This window comes from Montipora capricornis, chromosome 13 (genome assembly GCF_036669925.1).
Source record: "Montipora capricornis isolate CH-2021 chromosome 13, ASM3666992v2, whole genome shotgun sequence".
Taxonomy (NCBI): Eukaryota; Metazoa; Cnidaria; class Anthozoa; order Scleractinia; family Acroporidae; genus Montipora; species Montipora capricornis.
The window spans coordinates 4,234,250-4,257,393 of NC_090895.1; the positions used below are offsets into that span (position 1 = coordinate 4,234,250).

Sequence of the window (23,144 nt, forward strand, 5' to 3'; positions counted from 1 at the left end):
ATGTGTGAAGAGTTTGGGTAGTACCGCTGGCCATTTGCATTGAGTTTCAAGAAATACGTCATTTCCTGTCCAGCAGTAACGTAAACACAACGCTTTTTTTCAACGCTCCGCGCTTCAACACACGTGAGTCTGACAGCTGTGGGATTTCTCGACTAGACTTTCTCCAGCTTTGGAAATGAATCACACTTTATTCCACTTTGGTTTCAAGAAACAAGTTGAAGCAAAAAGTGGCAAGCTCTTTGATGTATCTGCAGGCCTTTCAAAGACAGTCGAGCTTCCTGACAAGCCCGTAAAGTGTGAAATTTGCCACAATTCGTTTGCGGAGGAGAAATATCTCGCTACTCACGTGCGATTCAAACATCCAGATCAGCTGCCGAAATCAAAACTCAGCCAAAGCAGCTCTTCATCGAAAAATTCAAACAGTACTAACCAAGCTACTGATCAGAAAGATGTGGACGAAGAAACTCTAGAAACCACATGAGATTTGACCGAGATAGAGGACCGTGAATCTGGAATCAAGACCAACAATCGTCGAGGAGCGAATCAGAGGAAGTCTTCCACCATAGCTTTCAACATAAAAACTCTGGATCTTCTTGATACCATGAAAGAGCATAAGACAAAAAAGCTTTGGGAAAAGGTTGCAGAAAGAAGAGGGGTCAGCAAATCAATGGTAGTTAAATGGAACAAGGACCGGGTAAAACTTCCAATAAACTCCGAACAGCAAAAGGATGCAAGATTTCAAAACTGTGGTTGAAAAAGAAGATGAAGGAAAAGGTTGAGGCACGTTACGGAAAAGAAGCGGCTCAGAAATTCAAAGCTAGTGACAACTGGTTTCAGAGGTTCAAAAAGCGCCATAACATTGCTTTCCGCAGACGATCGAACAAGAAAAAGTCTGCAGCCAGTGACGGTAAGGAGACAATTCAGCGTTTCCACAGAAATCTTAGAACATCCCTCAAAACAACAAGACGGCGAAACAATGCTAAGCTGGATGGTAAATATGGGCGTTGGCTACCCCTAAAACAGGTACAATGTCGATCAAGTACCCCTTCCTTTTGTGATTGATCAAGATAAAACCTATGAAATGAAAGGGAGTGAGCAAGTGTGGGTTTCACAACCCTCAAGTGGCCTGGACAAGAGGCAAGCTACTTTGCAGCTTTGCATTCGGGCAGAGGGTCAACAAAACGCCAAGCCGGGTATTGTATTTCGGGGAAAAGGAAATCTTAGTACAGAAGAAAAAGCTCAATATGATGAGGGGGTTGACGTTTACTTTCAAAGCTGTGCCTGGATGGACAGTGATATTAATATGCAATGGGTAACCAAAACACTTGCTCCAGGCATTGGCAACTCACCAGAAGAGAAAGTTATCTTTGCTGCCAATGTAACATTCCAATAAGATAAGAAGTTCCATAATACTTGCAGACATGAACTCAACACTATTGTATATCTTTTGCCTGAAAACCACACTGACAAGATACACCCCATTGATGCAGGGTTTGGTAAAATGCTAAAAACCAAAATTGGATGGGAGATGGACAAGTGGCTTGAAGAGAAGGACAATTTAGAACTGTGGCACGACAAAATAACTGCACGACAGAGGAGAATCCTCATGACAAAGTGGGCAGGTGCAGCATGGAAGGTACTGGTGAAGGACAGAGATTTTATCAAGAGACTTTTTCAGAAAACAGGATGCTTAATCACTATTGATCGAAGTGATGATGACATGATTAAGCCTCAAGGACTTGAGGACTATACATTTTGACAGTTATACAGTTGGTATTATACCATGTTTTGGCTTTGAACTAAACTGGATCAAGTTGAAAGAAGGACCATAAATTTATAGAAATTTTGGGCTAGCTGTTTACCCGTTTTTAATATTCGTTTTTTAAATGTCACAGTTAAAGCTTGGTACAGCTAGGCAAAGCATATAATTAGATGTAAATATACAAATTTATATTATTTCCATTTTTGTAAGGAGGGTGGGGTAGGGGTGGTGTGGTGAATAAAATTAAAATATAGGACAATTACCAACTTGTTATGCAGGTGTGTTTTTCTCCAAGAATAAGAACCTGTTTAAAGAACCTAAATATAGCCTAAAATTTTGTTAAGTACCATTTATAGAAGAACCTGTTTAGGCTAACTCTTAAAAATGTAGGTTCTCACTTGCGGGTTTTTACTGTACTCAAATCGATAAACTAATATCTTCTAAAAGAAATGTGCTAACAGGGGTCCCACAAGGCTCTGTACTGGGCCCTCTACTTTTCTTGATTTATATTAATGATATTTATAATTCTTCTAAGAAGCTTTTTTTTAATTTATTTGCTGATGATACAAACCTGCTGTATGCCGACAAGGATTTGAAGTCACTAGAAAGTGTAACCAACATGACCATAAATGCCAAAAAGTCCAATTTTGTCCTCCTTAGGCCATCACAAAAGAAGCTTAGCTATCAGATCAATATTATGATATACAATAATGCCTCAAATAGTGATACTTTTCTTGAATGCAAAGATTATGTAAAGTTCCTGGGTGTGCTCATCGATAAAAACTTAACTTGGAAGTATCATATCGACTACATTGCCTCTAAAATTAGTAGGGTTGTTGGAATTATATCACGATTAAGACACTCTGTCCCTCTAAATACTTTAATCCAAATTTACCGTTCTCTGATTTTCCCATATACATAGTACGGAATTGCTGTTTGGGGCCAAGCTGCACAGGTCTATTTGAAGAAGGTCTTTATCTTAAAAAAGCGAGCTCTTCGGCTAATGTTCTTTGCTGGTAATAGATCTCATGCTATTCCTTTGTTTGTCTCTGCTAATGTCTTACCCCTCAATATGCTTTTTTTTCGAAACAGTATGTTCTCTTATGCACGACATATCTACCAATTCTGCGCCTCAGAATATCTGTGATGTTTTTACCTGCTCATCTGTCGTTCATACATATAACACTAGATTTTCTGATGCTGGTAATTAATTTATATGTTAATAAATCAAGAGAATTCAACTTAATTCGTTTTCCATTTTCGGACCTCAGTTGTGGAATTGCCTGAAGCCTGACCTGCGTAAACTTAGGAAAAACCTTTCAAAAATAAGATTCATCAATTTTTACTTGCGGTACTTGGTAATGAGGATGATTATGTTGATGTCTCTACGTTAATGTTTAAAATTACTAATTATCATTAATCAAGCTCTAGTGGCTATTATTATTTATTCCTTATGTTCTATGTCTTATTATAGGTTCTTGCTCTTCTCATGTAAATCGTAGCTATTTGTGAGTATATGTGTATACCTATTTATTCTATTTATTTATTTCCTTGCCTGATTTTAATAATAATATATTTTTCTGCATTTTATTGTAAGCTATACAACCCGCCCCGATTAGCGTTGCTGCATGCGGGTTGTATATATATGTATTTTTCTAATTTGTTAAATTTAAATTTTAAATAAAATGATTAAAATAATAAAATGATTAAAATGATTAAATAAAGGAGGGAAGATCTCTTCGCTTAGCATGGTTGAAAAGGTTGTGCAGTGGTGAGGAAGTTGGTTGGAAGTCGTATCTTAATCATTTGCTAAAACATTGCTAATTGTTACGAACGACATCCCAATTCTGCACAACGGCTTGCCAAAAACTACAACACTACCTGGGCTTTGTGGGTGGTCGGGATCACCGACCATTGTCTTACTGAGTGTATTGTCATGTTTTTATTTTGTCTTTCACTGACTCCGGATTTACTACCCTGCTCACCGACTGTGTCCTCTATAATTAAGTAAGGTAGGGCATCAATGACGTACTCAAACCAAAGTGCTTGTAAAGACGTGACGAGAATTAGGACCATTGCCCCAAATGGTAGTGAAGACATAGTTGTAAAAGAATATTGATTGGAATTAATCGTACGTTATACATTCAATGTTTACTCAAATTCCAGCCGTTGTTTTCCTTAACAAGACGCTCTTTAACGCGTTTACTCATGTTGCGGAGAAGTAATAAATCTACCTGTGTGGCAAGAGCATCACCGACAACTTTAACTTCGCAATGATAATGTGCCACTAAAAAACCACGACGTCAATTTGAGGAAATCATCGGCATTTCCAACATACCGCTGCTGGGAGTTCTGTACTGACAATTTCATCATATTGTCAACAGGCAGGATTAGAGTAACTCTCTTATTCAAAACAACATTTCCAGAAGGCTGAAATCCAGCATTTTCACTTTTTAGCTTCTATTGTATTTGCGTCGTTTGCTTCCTATCACTCAGATTTCTGAATCGGCGAACGACATTAAATGTTTCACACTGAAGACCCCGCAAAACAACTCCCGTCTCTTTGGTTGCTCCACTGCATGTTATAAATCCAGATTCTTATCGAATTCTGTAAGAATTAAAGCTGTTTGAGGCCTCGGGAGTAGAAATTATCTTCAACGGCAAATTTAAAGTGAAATATACCAACAGAACAGGAAACATTGTAGGGTAGAAGTGATCGATCGATTCAATATAGGATCTTGAATGGATGTACATCCCTGTTTAATACCGACTGAGTTCTTTTTATTTACAATTGTAAGTCAGTTAGCGCATATAGGACGCACTCATAGCAAACTGCTCAGAATTAGGGCCTTTGTCACAAATGTCAGGGGTTGCAGTTTAATGCGTCTAAATGCTACACAATCACAATCTCACGAAAGAAGGAATCCATTTTGACACATTATTATATTATTGATGGCAAGAAGGCGTCCCCAGTAAAAGACCATCCTTATCTGGGTGTTACACTTACTAAAAATCTAAGATGGAACTGCCATATTGAGAACATAGTAAGTAAACCTATTAAGTCACTTAGTTTTATGAAACGCAATTTAATTATAGCCTTGTACTGAAAACACCAACTGACTAGCTTATGTTACCGTTTTGAGACCAAACTTGGAATATGCTACGGCAGTATGGGATCCATATAGACCACACCAGATTAATGCAATCGAAGCAGTCCAGCGACGAAAGGCGAGATTCATTAAAGGAGACTGTAGCACTAACTCTGTCACAGATATGTAACAGTCCTTAGATTTAGATCCTTTAAATGATAGACGTAAAATATATCGATTGGATATATTCTATTTAGCAGTCAACAATTTAATTGCATTACCTATACCTTATTATTTTTTGCTAAAACAAAGTATACTAGATCTTTTTCAACTAAATCTTTCATTCAAGATAATTGTATCATGATTATTATCAATATAATTTTTATCCAAGAATGATGAGAGATAAGAACTCATTACCAAGCTTATTCAAAGTAGTACAAAGTATTCATTATTTGAAGATCGTTTTGTTTCGACAATGGACCATATTCGTATTCTCAGTATTGGACTGGAACTAGCTTGCAATGGAGGCTAACGTGGGGAAATCTCTTCAAATGCAAATACTTTTTAATATATTCCCCAGCATTAACCTCCTTGCAAGCTTCTGAAGTAGCAGTCCAATACTGAGAATACGAATAGAGCAGTTTTCAATTGAGTGTCGAAAGTAATTAGCGAATTGATTTGGTTTTGCATTACTTCACTCAGTGATTGGTTCAAAGTGCTCGCGTCCCTTTTTTTCAGCCAATCAGAAGTGAAACCAAAACCAATCGTGGCTCGCGCGTGCACATTTTCGCGCGCTTTGTGTCGGCTACGTGTAATTACTTCGAGTTTTGATTGGTTTACTGGATTGTCTCCGTCCTTTTTGGTCAAAGTAATTACTTTGGTTTTGGTTTTACGACACTCAATTGAAACTCGCTCTATGCAGGTCTATTAGAAGTTATTAACAATTCTTACTTTATATTTATTTACTTATTATATATTTTTAATCATTTCTAATTTATCTTTTTAGATTAAGTACTATTATTGCTTGTATATTTGATATGTAGTTCTTTGACTTGCCTATGTTATTTTATGTTTTTTATATCGACTTGATGTGCAAAGGTTGTCGATTAATAAACGTAAAAGTAAACGGAAACATAACCGTAAACTCAATGACACTCGCGCGATGCCACGTTGTTGTTCCAAAGGTAGTTTCGTTGGGGAAGGAGATGGAATGCATTGCTCCAAGTGGTCCAGTGCATTGCTTTTAGCTATAAAAACACCGCCTCGTAATTTTATTGTCTATTTTGCTTCACCGAACAAATTCAACCGAGTTTATAACTCGGATAACTTTCAGGTATTTCGAGTAATAATTCCAAAAGTAACAAAGAACTCTTGCCCAATTGCAAACTATTGACATATCCTATATGATGACACTGAGGATTATAACGGTGCATGCAACTTCATAATCCGCATAGAACTATCAAGATGGAAAGCGTTGCTGTGTTGTGATCAATCAAGCCAACAGCCGTTCAGAAGTCGAAATCCTGTACCGTAAAATTTTGTCAGCAGGCTCTTCTTGTGTTCCTCGCTCTTGCATCAATGTAGTAGTACACCGTGTTGACTTCCTCCCGTCTGCTTGTGCTTTTCGGCCGTTACCATGGCTCCACCAATCTGAATTCCCCACACGTTTGATAAAATTTACAGCCTAAGTATACATTTTTAGCTTGTTGCCAACATTTCAAAGGCACACAAAGCGTCAATTACAGCGAATACCACGGGTGTTGTGTGAATCTCTCAAGGCTTCCCGTGTATCTACGTACTGGCTGTGCACAGCGCATTAGAAGCTCATTTGCTTGAGCATGAGCCAAGGTTCAACGCTCACTCTAGAAAAGCGATTAGCATTGCAAGATCATGAGTCATCTCAAACACTCATACTTATTCTAATATGATTTGTGCCATTCAATTCCGTCGGGTTCACTGCCAACACTTACATCAACGCATGACTGAACACCGCTATTCATTCATCGGGAAACACCTTGAAGCACAGCATGGAAACAACAGAAAAAAGACTGACCACCTTTTTAAAGTTCTGAGCAAATGTAACAGCAAGTTTGATTGCTTAGTCTGCGAGATGTTGTACATAAAGGACATCAAGCCTTCTCTTAACACGCAAGCCAAGTCCATTCGTGTCAAACTAGAGCAAATGTGTTGACGGCCCAAATGTAATAAACGACCCTAAAGGTAATAAAGTCCTAAATGCAATAACATTTGGCCCCAAATGTAATAAACTCTCAAAAGTGTTGACATCATGCTAACGTCATCAGAGGGGCTGTGTCACTGCCGTCTACTTCATTTTGTTAGTGTTGCAAATTACCGTATTTACTCGAATAAGCCGCGCCCCCGATTAATTATGCGAAACCCTCAAATAAACGCTTCATTTGATAGGAAAAAAGTTAATAAGTGCCACCCCGGATATAATCAAAAACAAAAGACTGTTGTGTTAGTTTAATACGGAAAATGAGTTCTTAATACACTTCTTTGTAGCGTTCAACTTTGGAACAAACGCCACCCTGAAATAAGCGCCGCACTTGAGGCATGAACAATTTAATAAGCGCTGCGGCGCTTATTCGAGTAAATACGTACAGAACTTTTCCTTATGCACTATGGAACTTAACGTTAACAAATAAATCACTTGTAAACTACAAAACTACAATTTCTCACCCAACGATTAGACTTACCAAGAGTTGCCTCAATCATTACAAGCAAAAAAAAAAATAAACAATTAACACTGAAGACTGCAGTGCCGTGTAACGATCTACACATTACGTTGGATCAACACAACAATGATAAGCATAAACGCACCACCGTTCGGATAGATCAAACAACGTTCACAAAGGCATTCTCTTCAAAATGGAACTACGGTCGGCTAACTACTATTGTACAATAAAAAATGGGGGCCAGCGAGTTCATTTTTGAGATACAAGCGAGTAAAGACGAAATATAGGGTGTTTTGGAGAGCTTTCATGTTACCATGGTACCTATTACGTCATAATAGTGGGCGCATTTTGTTAAGCAATAATTGGTGTTTCATACGTTACCATAACATTGCTGTTACGTGATACAGTATTGTAGTGACAACCCCTCCAAAAAGGTCCTTAAAAGTAGTGAAACCAGTTCCAGCCACCTTAATATGAATTTGATCACATCGTTTTTTAACGGCTTTTTCAACTCCCCTCCTTGATCGCTTTGCATTACACGCGGCGCTCCATGCTCCATACAGTTACCCTTCAGTTTCTTGGCAACGACCCTCCTAGAATTCCTTTTTAAAGGGCGAAGCCAAACAAAGCGGCTAAAAATGTCAATCACTGTAATCACGTATCAGTAGAAATGACCATTTTTCTTAACAGTTTCTTTTTGGCCTGGCATATCCATTGAAGCCTGGTCTCCATACGATCTGCAACGGTCTGCGACACATTCGCCGATAGGTCTACGCCACGTCGCAGACATATGGGAACATCTGTCACCGACGTCTGCGGCGATCTGCGGCACACGGTCTGGATGATCGGGAAAGTTGAGTCTAGTTATACTTTCCTGACAATTACGACGCTTCCGATTAAGACGATTTTTAATAGAAACGTGTGTCTGAGATGATCTGTGTCCTATCGGGGACACACTATTGTTCGCCTTGAAACACGTGACTGTCATTTGTCCAACCAGACTTAAGGCAAGTGCTTGTCGCCGTTCTGCTGGAAATCCTCGAACGCTCGTTTTGGCTGCGGTGTTTACGATCGCCTGCGATATGACCCACGCAGACAGCTTCCGATCGTGTCGCAGACCGTTGCAGATCCTATGGAAACCAAGCTTAATGCCGAAGGCTTTCTGTTTCCTCGCGATCTCACATGATCATTGACGGTCAGAGAACTACGCCACAATAACGCTAACGTATCTACCACAGCAGAAACAGTATAACTCGTCTTGAATCAAATATGAAATATAATCACTCATAATTGCTAATGCAATTTCATCGTACTTAGCTTTGAGCCAAATTGCGGGAGTTCAACGACACGTAGAATTTTACAGACTTGTCTGGACATCCATGTCTAGACATCAGTGATCGATTCATTTAGTTTTTCAATTTGGTAGTCTTTACACTAGCGCAAAAGTAAACTAAGGAATATTTGAAGTCAAGTTATTTTTTGATACTGGAAGTAAATTTTTCCGTCTTAACGCTTGGCACACAAGTGATGTTTTTTTTTTTACTTCAAGATCTAACTTATGCTGTTTTTCCCACACAATGAATTAAGCTTGACATACAGGCTTCGGCCAGCTCAAAGCTCAAGAAACCGCCACTTGGCTAAATCGGTTCTAAGTACAGTTTTCAAGTCAATTGAAACTTTCTTGAATCCTTCCAACTTTGAGATGCAAAGTAAAATATCTTAGGCCTTCACTAGCACAATTTTAGCTAAGTAAACTTAACAGCTCTTAAGGCTTACTTAACAGTGTAAAGTCGTCCTATGTAAAGGAATCCAGGTGGCCTTCGGATTCCAGATCCCGGCCCGTGGATTCAGGATCCCGAATAGTGGTTCCCGGATTCCAAACTCACGAGTTCCACTGAAATGGATCCAGGATTCTATAAGATGGATTCCGGATTCTAAAGCTTCACATTTTCTGGGTGCTGGATTCTGGCCGGGATTCTTGATTCGTTGAAATCGGGCGAGTAAAGATTACCATTATATTAATATTTTGGAAGTCAATCCTACTTAGTTTTTCTTAGCATGTTGACATGATTTTTTTCTCTTCCGTTTAAAATTTAATATTTTCAGAGCAAGTGTGACGCATTTGGTTAGTATGACAGACTTCAAGTCAGGGTCCTTTATGCATTTTATATCACAATTCTAGAATGGCCAATTGCTGAGAGGTGATAAGGATCACATAACCTTTTCTCAAATGACCTCACACGATTCGTTTAGACGAAAAACGAGGAGTGCGGAATTTGGAGTAAAGAGCGCGAAGTTTAGAAAATGAGGAATGTGCTGAAAAGCAAAAAAGGAAACAAAAAATAACGAAAGAAAGAATGAACACGAAAAAAAAAAAAACAGAAACGAACTTGTTAATAGCAGAAGTCAGTGCGTGCAGCATTATTGTAAATTTACCGTTTGAACAATCGTTGCTTTTCGTCTATGAAAAAAGCAATGCACCATTTTATTCTCCTTGCTTTATGCTACAATCCTGGACAAAAGTCTTGGGACACTTGAGCTAAAATGAACATGCCTTAAAAACCAACCATCTATCATACAGTCCTTCCTCCTACCCCCTCCGCTCTTCTAGTCTTTCGTATTATAAGCACATACTTCTCACGAGCATTTTTTAGTTCAAAAAAACAAACTTGTCCGAACAACTTTTGACCAGGATTGTACATTGTACCGTATTGGTAGCTATAGAGTTCACCAATAACCCCGTTCTCAAGGAACAAGAAACTCAATCGCGTCAATTTACCATGTACTTCAGGTAAATAGAGCTCACTTTGATTTCGTCTCGACGGGCGATAGATTGTTGTCGAAGTCCAGTACTCGTCGCTTTTGAGCTTCCTGCCTAGTTTATCCAACTGACTTTCCATTATTGAGCTCCATAAGGGTATATTTTGTTTAAGGATCCACTAAAACGCCATTCGCGTTACATGACTTTCGACGCCATTGCAGGCTAAGTTAATGATTCTACTGTGTCCACCAGAGAAATCTACGCAGTTCCACTACCCTCTCGATCCTAAGAACATACTCATAGAAGGCTCTATGCACAAAGACACCACTTACCAGGGGAGTGACAGGCAAGACTTTTACCGACACGGAAAAAAAAAAAAAACTAAAAAAAAGAAAAAAAAGAAAACAAACAAACTAAACGAAGACCTCGACTGGTTTGCCATAGGCAACCCAGTAATAAGAAAGTAAGGCCTGTGTAAACGTCGCATTTTACACGTGCCGAATCTATTGCAAATGAGAGAAAACAATAGATTTTCCTCATTTGCATGCACTAGATTCGGCACATGTAAAAGGCGACGTTTAAAACGGGCCTATATATACCGATGCTAAAAAATCATTTGATTGATGTTTTTATTAATCACATGGGTGTTGTAATCACTTGGTCAGGTGGTTGACGATAATGTAACTGATTTTTGCGACAAATGGCATGACTGATCACGTGGCTATTGTCATAACCAGTCTGCTGGTTCGAGACGTGTTACTTACTTCATTGATGACGTTAGAATGACGTCAATACATTTAAGGCCCAATGTCACCCTAAAGAGTTTATTACATTAAGGGCAAAATGTTATTACATTCAGGACTTTATTACGTTTAGGGTCGTTTATTACATTTAGGCCTTCAAAGACGTATAGTTTTTCAATAACTGAAATCTTGCGGACATAACTAGGAAACCTATCAAAGTGCTTCGTTTGATGGTGTTGAAGTTAATAACATTTTGTAACGATTATAAATAGGAAATAATCATTAAATGAGCAATAAGTGTAATAAAAACCATCGTTATGTTATACTAAATATGCCTTAATTCACATTTCGTTACCTTGTTTTCATGTTTTCATTTCAAATAGTAAATCGCGTTAAATCAGGGAAATAACCGCACAGAAAGCGAAAAAGTCACCAGAACAATGAAGTATAGCTTTTTTATTGAGAACTTTTGCCTGTAAATATCTTTTTGAGTTTTTGCTATTGGGATTCCCATACAAATCCTTATAATTTTTACCCTCCGAGCTTGGGCCACCTGTGACAACATGAGCGGCAGTGTGGTGTCACTCACTATTAAGAGATACAACACTGAAGCGAATGTTGTAAACAACTTGTGTAATGAATACTTTGCAGTTGTATCGCCAGTTTGTTAGAAAAATGTGAATGCAGCAAACTTGCATTGGTGTATGCTCTCAAGAGAAATCAGATATTATTTGGGAATTATTGAATGTTTGCACTAAGGTTGTCGGCGGATATTAAATAGTTTTCTCATTCTCGGGCAATGATTTCCTCAAATTGACGTCGACGTTTTTAGTGGCACATTATGATTGCGAAGTTAAAGTTGTCGGTGATGCTCTTACCCCACAGGTAGATTTATTTCTTTCAGCCTCCGAATTCAAACAAGAAGAAACGTGTACTGGGAAAGATCATACTTGATCAAGTATTGTAGATGAAATATCCTATGAATTCAAAGTTTTGGCAAGCCTCAATATTCCCGACTGTACTTTCAGTTAGAGACAAAGTTGTTCTGCACAATGAAGTGTAGGAATTACAGGTAGTTTGCAAAGTAAGGACTGCACTGTTTCTTGTGTGGAAGCAAAGAAGGATAAGGTGCAAAGGGAGGAAAAAGTAATGCAGTATCAGGCTTGTCGTACTGTCCTTAGTCCAGTTTTCAATAACTGTACGTTAAAGTTTTGGATAGCTGGAAAATAAAGAGGCAGTGCTAATGAGAAGTAAGGAAGTAACAATTAATTGAAATCGGTTTGACGGTGTTGTAGTTGTCTCATTCATTTTCTTTCAAAGTTACATTTATAAACTTCAATGCCTTCATACAAGAACATGTGGTTGTATACTTTGTTACAACCACTAGTGATTGTATATCAGTGAGATTCATTTTTAAATTAATCAATACAATAATTAAAATTGTTGTATTAATTCCATCATCAACCCCAGCTTTTCCCTGATACCCTTTCAAATTCTCCCCATGCTTTCAGACAGTTGAACTTTATCACTAACCATGCAGGTCACCCGAATAGTGCATTTCTGATGGTTTTCATACTTATGAATCATTAATGACTGTATACTGTACTAATAGAAGAATTTCAGTCAACTACTTACACTGCACAACAACTTCCACAGAGTCTGAAAGAGAACCAGAACCAGTTGGAGCAACATCTATTCTATACGTCCCTTGGTCTGACCTTTGTACCGCAAGAATTGTCAGCTCTGCTCGGGTGTTTGTTGCTTGTCCCCTGAATCGTTCTTGATATTTTGGCTCAACAGTCATTTTACCAGGGCCAAATGTCTTTCCAATTGATTCAGTCTCAAAGCCAGTGGAATTGAAAAACTGTGCGAAGCCAACTGTACCATCCAGAGTATAGGTCCACTCAAGAGTAAAGTTGTCTCCTTCCACTGCATGTGATGGTGTTAAAGGCTGTGCATTAAATGCTGTAGTTGCAGTTTCTAATGAGAGATTTTAACTGAGACTCAACAGACGAAACTCTAAAAATCAGTTCACAAGCCTTGGATAACGTCGTGTTTTATTAAGCAGAAAGAAAACTAATATTAAACAACTTTTTTTGAATCTCATAGCTTTATATTTCTAAAACGGTAAATTTTAGATATAAAAAACCTTAAATTGGTAATAGAATCATATCCAATGTTTATTAATCGAGTTTTGGTTTCTCAGCGATCAATCCACATGGTATGACTCAGGTTATTTCTTTGTTTAGTAAGGCATGAAGAGAAACAAAAACAAGCAAATTTATGTGCAGTCACTGATTTGTGAAATCAATTTATGCCGTCAGAAAGTTTTCAACAAGCTTCCGGATATAAAACGACTCTCAGTTAGATTTTCATCCTATGTTACTCCGCCTGCATCGCGAGTCCTCTCTGCAAGTTATCGGTTCATCCACTGCCAGCAAAAACGATATCTCTTCCACAGCAAGCGGTAGCTGCGGGTCACGCGGAAACTAAATACCTTTTACGTGCTAAAGCATATTTTTGTACGAGAGGGGATATTTCCCCTCAGAAAGAACGGTCTTGTTAAAAACCGATCATGTCGTAAAAAAATGTGATTATACTACTAAGCGGGTATGATCGGGAACAATATCTGTTCTCTTGCGACCAATTAAAACCGAAACGTGATTGTCTGATTCCGCGTATCAATTCTTATGATGTTATTTGGTCATCGGTGATATCATAACAGCGAAGTATCCAGTAAACACAGCTTGGTCACTCTTACCTGAGAACGGCAAATTGGAAGTGTAATATACCAATAGAACACCCAGCATTGTTGGGTAGAGACGATGTACGGAATACAAGTAGGGATAGAATCTTAAACGGATTTACATCTCTGCTCATCGACTGTGTCCCTTTTGTTTCTAATTGAGTCAGGTATGGCAGATTTGACGTACTTAGCACATGGTTGCGAAGTCATCATTAAAAATAGCTCTTGCTAATTCCAAAAGCTGTGTTGACAACTCTTGGCCGAAAAATAGGCATGTCCTGTGAGATAACGGGAATCATCAATCTATATGCATCTTGATAATCCGTATGGAACGATCAAGATGCAAAACCCGGGGGGGGGGGGGGGGAATCCCATATGAAACAGACGGGGATGGTCGTCGTCTCGCTTAGGGGTGTAAATTTTGGATTTTGGTCTCGCTTAGGGTGTTCCGAGCAAAGCGCCAATTTTTTAAGCCGCCAAGGTCTCGGTTCCGCGAAGAAACACAGAATTGATTTGAAGAACTTGAGATTAATGACATACTTTTTAATAAAAGCATTCGATGATTATGTCTTTATATCATTAAAACGGTGATGTCGGACCACACATTGTAGATATCTCGACCCATTTGTCCTACCTAGATAAGGAGATAGATGCATTTCTCGGCTTCTTTGCGTGACGTAAGCGGGCCAGAGAACATGAGCTCCACCTGCTGTTTGAAGCGACGCCAATTTTCTTTAACATTGTCACCGTCCCAGTGCATTTGGGGGCATTCGATGCCGCTTAGAGCCATTACTTTGTTGGTTTCGCGTTTACTCCTGACACGTCACCATGTAAAGATTCCGAGTCGTAATATCAAACTATGTGTGTTTTAATACAGCAACATGGCCTGATGATGGCGAGTGATACAAAACTTCGCTAAGCATCATGGATAAACACCGGAAATAAAAATAACGGAAGTGCCAACTGTTGGATGTACAATAAAATCATTACAGACATGCAGAAGTTGAGGCAATTTTACTAAGGGAATGATTTTGTGGTCTGGATCGCTTTGCAAAGTACAGCATAACAAGGAGCCCAAACATAGCAAAAACAAGAAAAAAAAGTGAAAACTTCATTTGTGTGGTCAACTAGGCTTGGGAATACCAAGCTACTATTCTTGTTGACAATCTTGTTACACGAGGGCAGGCCTCAAATTGAACGTGTCCTTTCCTCACCGACTCTCCAAAGGAGCTTCATTAATTAACTTCATCAATTTGACTGCGGCGCCCTTTGACATGATGTCTGAAAGATATTGAATTATGAATCCAACCGTGGAACATATTCTCCCATGAGCAAGCTAAATGCCAAAGGTGTTGCGATAGCTGCGTGACCGATGGTCGAGTTAATTAAGAAAGCTCATTTCCGCATACGACTCGCGGATTTCATGTCTACCGAATGATCATTGTTTGTCGGGTTATCTCGGTTATTTTTTTAAGCCTATTTTATTGCGCCTATATCACGAGTTCCTTCTCCAAGTTGTCGGTTCTTTCACTGCTATAAAAAACGATCTTGTGCCCTGTCAACAGCTTTGCTGCAGCTCAAGCGGAAACTAAATAACACATATCTTCAGCAAATATCTGCGAGAGATCTCATCAGAAGTGTCCGTCGATTATGTTGTTAAAAAAATCGAATTATGTTCAAGAGCGGGTTGTTTGACCGGGTTCAATATCACAATCCCGGCCTTGTGATGAATAAGTAGGAATACGAATGCTTGATCCCCGCGCTTACTAATTTATTCAAATTTATAAGCTTGTCGATGTTATCATAATAACGGGCTGTCCCTATGCTCTCTAAATACCAGTGCGCCATCCCTACCTGAGAACGGCAAATTGTACGTGAAATATACCAGTAGCACACCAAACATTGTAGGGTAGAGATGATCGCTGTAAGAAGTGAAAATGACGGATTTAAATCTCTGCTCATCGACTTCGTCTGGTAGGGCATACATGACGTACTGATAGCAAACTGCTCATGAACATGTTTCGACAGTTTGACAGTTTCAAGGAGGCTTTTCTTTGGTTGTAAAGACTTCATTCAACAAGAACATTAATCGAAATGGCTCTTCCATGTACGTTATACATATACATTATTTACTCTATTTCCGTAATAATTCCAAAAGTAACCAGCAACTCTTGACCAAATCATCGACATATCCTATAACATGACAGTTTATTATCCGTATAGATATGACATGATATGACATGATATGACATGATATGACATGACAGTTTATTATCCGTATAGAACCATCAAGATGGAAACCGTTGTTATACCGTGATAAGTCGATAGCCGTTCTCGAGTCTATATGCTGCACCGTAAAATTCTACGTCAGCAATTTGGTTACGTCGGTCTTGCTCTCTTGTGTACTTGCTGGCTTGCGTGTAACCGTATGCGGTGCAGTGTTTAATATTCCAAAGCCACCGAAGCCGGCTTGAATTACTGCATCTATCAGGTCAGTGTGGGGTAAATCTCTAAAGTGTTCGCATGTCCAAACTGGCTGGGCAGAGCACACTAGAAGTTCATGCCTCTTGTTCTTGAGCTGATGGGTTTTTACCACGAAAACCATGATGTCGAATTATCTTGAACAAATTTCAATTAGTCACGGTTCTTCGCCGAAACGGAAATCTCTTAAACTAGAGCTCATGGTAACGACTACCTTCAACCTACAATTGTAGTTTTTGTGAATGTGGAATAAAGCAAGGCACTCGCAATTAGATTAAATGAAAGCTGCATGCATTAGAGTACAGTAGATGAGTAATTATAAACGTGAGCGGCTGTTCTGTTTTTTGTTCTTTTTTTTACCAGTAAAAGTGTAAAAACGTTTTCTTTTACTGCAAACTGTGCTCTAAACATGCGCCGTGTAAGATAACAGTATTAACATCTGAAAGCGAAATTTTCATTCTGGCCCCAGTTGCCCTTTAAGTCTTGTCAACTACGACGAGAGGCAATGGACTTTGATTATAGTAAAAGAAATACTTTAACAAATAGGAGTTGTATAATGACTGAGTTAAAAGAGCATGCATAGGAAGTGGAGAGGTGACCGTCGCAATTATTTGGACAATTTGAGCAAATGTCTTTTATAGACACCTAAAAAAATGACATAACAGCGGTGGACCCAACTGATACTGAAAGTGGGTGAAAAAAAAAAGGATAGGCTTTTCTGGTGACGTAGCTGTAGATGGAGCTATTCCTTAAGAAAACGAAATTAAATTTAGTTTCCGGGTAGAACAAAATATAAAAGGATCGTATAGAATAAATGGATGTTGTGAAATTCAGAAGCTTTTTTTTCCTTGATCATGGTATGACAGCAATTCAATGAACTAGAAACCCCATTCCTGCTCAAGTATCATCATCATCATTATTAAGACAATGATTGTTAATTGACATCATCATCATCATTATTATTACCAAAACGTCTTAGCAGCACGAAGTAAGATATCGCTTTGATGATCCATACGATGTTTTTGAAATTCATATTTAATCAATACATGTTTCGGATGAAACATCATCCATCGTCAGTTGACAAATGAGAAATAAACTAAAGTTGAGCAATAAATAGTGTAACAAAGTGAGATATAACATGAATAATTAAGGATGAAGGCGAGAACAGAATAAAAACACCCAACCACGAAACAAAACAGAAAAAACCAAACTGTTTAGGCTAAGAAAAGAAACTAATTAGTATGAAAGGGATAAATTAAGATGTTTGACTTGGGAATTTAAAGATGGCTGCTCCCAAAGGATATGCATGGCTTCTTTGATTTTCAATTGGAAACGTGTGGAAGCAGAGTCGAGGAAAAGTCTCAAAAGGAATAAGAATATTGTCATTCTGAAACCTGACAAAGGGAATGGTGTGGTCATTTTGGACAGGACAGTTTATGATAGCAGTATCCTTAACATCATCTCGGATTCGTCCAAATTCAAGAAACTTAAGGATGATCCAACTCTCCTAAGGGAGGGCCAATTACAACGGTTTCTTCGCAACCTGAAGAAGAATGATGAAATTGAGAACACCATTTATGACAAGATCTATCCATCAGGATCTCAACCAGCCAGAATTTATGGGCTTCCTAAGATGCATAAGGTTCAAGATCACTCTTTGACACCTCCTTTCCGGCCCATTGTTTCTTCGATTGGAACCTATAATTACAACCTAGCTAAGTATTTATGTACATTGTTAAACCCTCACATCCCTAATGACTACTGTGCTCATGACACTTTTACTTTTGTTAGTGAAGTCACTAGACTCCATACCCTAAATAAGTTCATGGTTTCTTTCGATGTCGAAAGTCTTTTCACCAACATTCCCCTCATCGAATCTATCGACTTAGCGGTAGACTACATTATGAAGGGCAATCCAGATATTAAATTAGGACGGGAAAATCTTACTAAGTTATTTTTCTTTGCCACTGCTCAAACCCATTTTTCATTTTTGGGTAATTTTTACGATCAAATTGATGGGGTAGCCATGGGCTCCCCGCTTGCTCCTGTATTAGCTAATCTCTTTATGGGTCACCATGAGAAACGCTGGTTAGAGAATTACAATTCAGGTATCGAGTTTAACCGTAGATATGTCAACGACACCTTTGCTTTGTTTAATACCGAGCAGGATGCTTTAGCTTTCTTTAGTTATATCAACAGCCAGCATCCTAACATCAAGTTTACTATGGAGAAGGAAGAAAACCACAAGCTTCCCTTCTTAGATGTGCTTTTAGATAACCATAGTAATCAGGGCATTATTTCCTCGGTTTTCCACAAGAAGACCTACACCGGTCTTCTCACTAATTATTACAGCTTTGTACCTTTCAGTTACAAATTAGGACTAGTACGCACTCTGGTTGACCGAGTATTTAAAATTAATAATACTTGGACTGGTTTTCACTTGGACATAAGCAACCTTACCAAATTAAACATTAAGGAAGAATTTGTTTCCTTCTAGCGTTATCGAGAATGTTGTTAGAAAATTTCTCAACAATTACTTTACCTCCGATTCCTCTCAGAGTGTTGCTCAGAAGGACAATTGTTTGTATTTTAAATTACCGTACATCGGTCCTTTTTCCATCATAACAAAACGCAGAATTAAGAAATTAGTCAACAAATTTTGCAGCGACCTGGAAATTAAGTTGATGTTCACCCCGTTTAAAATTAGGAGTTGGTTTGGGGCGAAGGATCCTATCCCTGCGGGTTTACGATCGCGAGTCATTTACAAGTTTTCATGTGCATGCTGTAATGCCTGTTATATTGGTGAAACCAATAGACATTTCGCCACTCGCATCCGTGAACATCCCGCCTCCGACGAACCTTCCCACATATTTAAGCATTGGGAGGTTCTGAAAATTGTCGCTCCCGGTGTTCAGAAGACTGTTTTAAATCCTCGACTCTGCTTCCACACGTTTCCAATTGAAAATCAAAGAAGCCATGCATATCCTTTGGGAGCAGCCATCTTTAAATTCCCAAGTCAAACATCTTAATTTATCCCTTTCATACTAATTAGTTTCTTTTCTTAGCCTAAACAGTTTGGTTTTTTCTGTTTTGTTTCGTGGTTGGGTGTTTTTATTCTGTTCTCGCCTTCATCCTTAATTATTCATGTTATATCTCACTTTGTTACACTTTTTATTATTATTATTATTATTATTATTATTATATAATATTATTATTATTATAATTATCATCATTATTATTATTATTATCTTTTTATTATATTTTTTACGAGACATCACAGTACCTAAGTTTTACTGTCTTTTTCCGTATTCACTTCGATCAACTATAAAACCCCATTCCTGCTCAAGTATCATCACCATCATTATTATTATTATCATCTTTTTTATTTTATTTTCACAAGACATCACCGTACCTTAAGTTAAAAAAAAAACCTTTAAGCCACCTCAACAGTGAGTTACTCGTGAAATATTCCGCTCCACGCCATACTTTTCCCTTCTCAGTTCATCATTTGCAACATTTGACTTTTCGTAGTAAGCAAAAGATTGCACTTCACAGCCTTTAGGATGGGTTTCTTAAATGACAGTATCGCCAGACCATGCCCAATAAAAAATAATGCCTCAAAATTGTGTCATCCCTTAATCTTATAGCGATTTTCAACCAAAAATTGACCTCATAATCGGACAACTTGGTGATTAATGCAACTCCATTTTAGGAATCAAAAAGAGTGAACCAATGGGAGAGGGATGAGGTCAATCCCCACTACGTCATAAAATGAAAGGGGCAATCTGAAGGCAATGAATACAACGTTGCTAAGTGTTTCCAACCGCAACACAACCCTAGTGCAAAATGGCTTACCACCAAACAATAGCATCACTTACTGACCATGTGGTCGGGAGTCCGGATCACCGACCATTGTTTTAATGCATCTATTATCACGTTTTAATTTTGTATTTTATTGACTCCGCGACATGTTGCATGACTCAGTATCCATTTTTTGGATTTGAGAGTCGCCAATAGCGGTTACTAGAAAGAGAGTAAAAGTAATTATGGGTTTTTAGGTGCATAGGATAGTTTTCTCGATGACCACTTTTTACAGGTATATATAAATTACAACATTTTACCAAATGGGCGGCTAGATTGTGTCAAGTTTTCATACAAATCTTAGCTAAAGTCAAAGTCCTCCTGGCTGTTAATGACGCCTAGGACACTAGGGTTATTTCTTTCTCTGGCAGCCTTAACAACAAGCTGTCGTGTGGCACACCCCACCTTGTATGCTGTGTCATGGTCAGGGGATTTGGAATATGGCGTAGTGATCAATCAGGTCGGATGTTATTCATTTATCCCCGAAGCATTTTATGTTAGCACTGAATTCGGCCATGCCAGCCATGTTGTTTTGCATGTGCACCTTGAACTTACGCGTAACTGTTACAGGCAAGAACAATTTTGGTAATATTTGTTGTTTGTCCTTCTGCTATGACTTAACTGATCTGGACTCACTCCACATATTTGATAATGTACGAGTATGTATTTTTATTTTTTGCAATAACGCACATGAAGCATGAATTACATATTACGACGTCTTCCTGGTGTGAGGTGAATTTTGTTTTCATGTGTTTAGAATACCGTAGCTGGACAATTGACTTTCATTTGCGCTAACATTCAAGTCATTAACACCATCTTGAAAATCAATGGAGACAATAGACAAACACTAAACTGTATGAACCATTCATTAACATTTTCATAACACCACTGAAATTCACTGGCATTCCTGGAGGTCGTTAGTGTGGATAAGACAAACATTAATGCGCTTGTACAAACAATATAGCGTTCTTTGCATTCAGTGTACAAACAGCGACTTTCAATTGACCAATAACAAATTTTTCAATTATTTTCTTGCGAATTTCAGCTTGCCCTTCAATAACCTCTCCGTTTACACATAAACACCTTGGCAGATAGTATAAGTGTAAGTCGAAGTGTTTTTAAACACTTTGGCAGATAAGTAACTTTTCCATTTAAAAATGGAGAAGATATTGAAGGGTAAGCTAAAATTCATAAGAAAATAATTGACAAATTTGTTATTAAGTGAAGTTATGATCCTCGCGGTTATGAACGCAGTTTTTGCAATTGCAAAGAAGCCTGAAAAATTCAGGACTCCAACGGGGTTTGATATATGTCATTTCATCGTTGACTCATTCCTCACGGGAGCATTGGAACCCACAAATGACCAGCTCTCAAGGTCAGTGGCTTCATAGCTCAGTTGGTTAAAGCGTCGCACCGGTATCGCGAGGTCATGGGTTCAAACCCCGTTGAAGTCCTGAGTTTTTCAGGCACCTTTACGCAATTGCAAAAACTGCGTTCATAACTGCAAGGATCATAGCTTTACTTGATTTCATATCCGCAGTTCATATATGATTTCATCGTTAAATTTGTTATTGTCCAATTGAAAATCGATGTTTGTACATTGAATGCAAAGAACGCTCTATTGTTTGTACAGGCGCGTTAATGTTTGTCTTATCCCCACACTAACGCCGTCAAGGAATGCTAATGAATTTCAAACATTGTGATGAAAATGTTAACGAATGGTTTATACACTTTAATGTTTATCCATTGTAGTATTACTGACTTGAAATTTAGCGCAAATGAAAGTATATTTTACTCTTTTGTATGCTGAATGACACATGAAAATGCCTAAAAATGTTATTGAATGTGAACAAAAATGCAAAATTCGTTATTGAATCTGAATTATGTGCAAATATTCCTTTTTGGCGCTCATGAATGTATCTTCGCGTTACTGGTCGTCATTTCATGCAAATGAATGCGTACTTTCTCGTAATGGACAGCAAAAGGTGTACAGCATCTATCAGTGTGGCGTGAATCTTTGAAAGTGTTCCCGTGTCTCTAAATTGGTTGTGCGGAACGCATTAGAAGTTCATGCCTCGTGTTCTTGGGCTGCGGTATGGTTTTTAATAAGTAAACCAAGTCACAATTGCTCAGTGCAGTAGAAACACCATCAGTATGTCGGCTCTTTGAAACGGAAATCTTTTAAACTGGAGGTCATAGTAAAGACTACGTTTAACCTATTATTTGCCGCTAATGCGGGATAGTATACCAAGGGAATTTCAATTAGATGAAATGAATGCTGTAGCAGTACAGAAGATCAGCAATTATAGTTGTGAGCAAATGGTATTTGTTGTCATCTACTTTGAGGACTGATTGAAACTGGCAGGTAGGTAAAATTGTAAGAAAGTTTTCTTTCATACCATGCTCTAAGCGTATGCACTTTAAAAATATTAATATCTGTATATATTGATTAGAAAAGCGAAATTCTCATACTGATGTTCAAAGGTACAGGTTAATCAGAGAGAAAAACGCCGGCTCTTATTGAGTAGCTTGATTTGCATTCAAATGAAGGAGCCGCCTCAATCGAAGCTTTGAGGCTTTAAGCAAATGAGTCCTCGGCTTAACACTGAGAAAGACATTGATAGATGCGTAAGCTGGGAAAGGGTGACTACAAGGGTTCACTAGAGAAATTAAAGATCGTTTCGACTTATATATAATTTAACGTATCCTTCTCTGTATTCATTTCTTATCAACAACATTCTCATGATGCATACTCAAGTACTAGGAAGTGTACAAGGAAACCAGAGTTTCTTGGTAAAACCTATCACTCAAGTCTCTACCCAAATTTAACATCAATATTTAAAGCTGATGCACGTGAAGTCTAATCGATGTTTTGATAGGCTGTTTGGCCTACGAATTATTAATGAGCTTTTGAAGAATTGAATAATTAAAAAAAACCACTCCTCATTAGAATTCTTTATGTAAAGAATAGGAAAGGAATTATATTTGGAAGCCGTCGTCTTCTT

General features: G+C 38.2%; 2 protein-coding genes and 1 pseudogene across 2 annotated transcripts in view; 2 read left to right on the top strand and 1 right to left on the bottom strand.

Moving 5' to 3' along the window:
- LOC138029723 (fibroblast growth factor receptor 4-like) overlaps positions 1-13,025 on the bottom strand; it is an 80,091-nt gene extending 67,066 nt beyond the window's left edge. Inside the window, exon 1 of the mRNA XM_068877481.1 lies at positions 12,687-13,025. Within this exon, the coding sequence (XP_068733582.1) occupies positions 12,687-12,855 (169 nt within the window). The 5' untranslated portion in view covers positions 12,856-13,025. The remainder of the gene's footprint in view (positions 1-12,686) is intronic.
- Positions 1-23,144, top strand: part of LOC138029742 (fibroblast growth factor receptor 2-like) — a 466,762-nt gene that overhangs the window by 282,448 nt on the left and 161,170 nt on the right. The gene's annotated exons all lie outside the window — the stretch shown is intronic.
- Positions 176-1,759, top strand: LOC138029413 (uncharacterized; annotated as a pseudogene).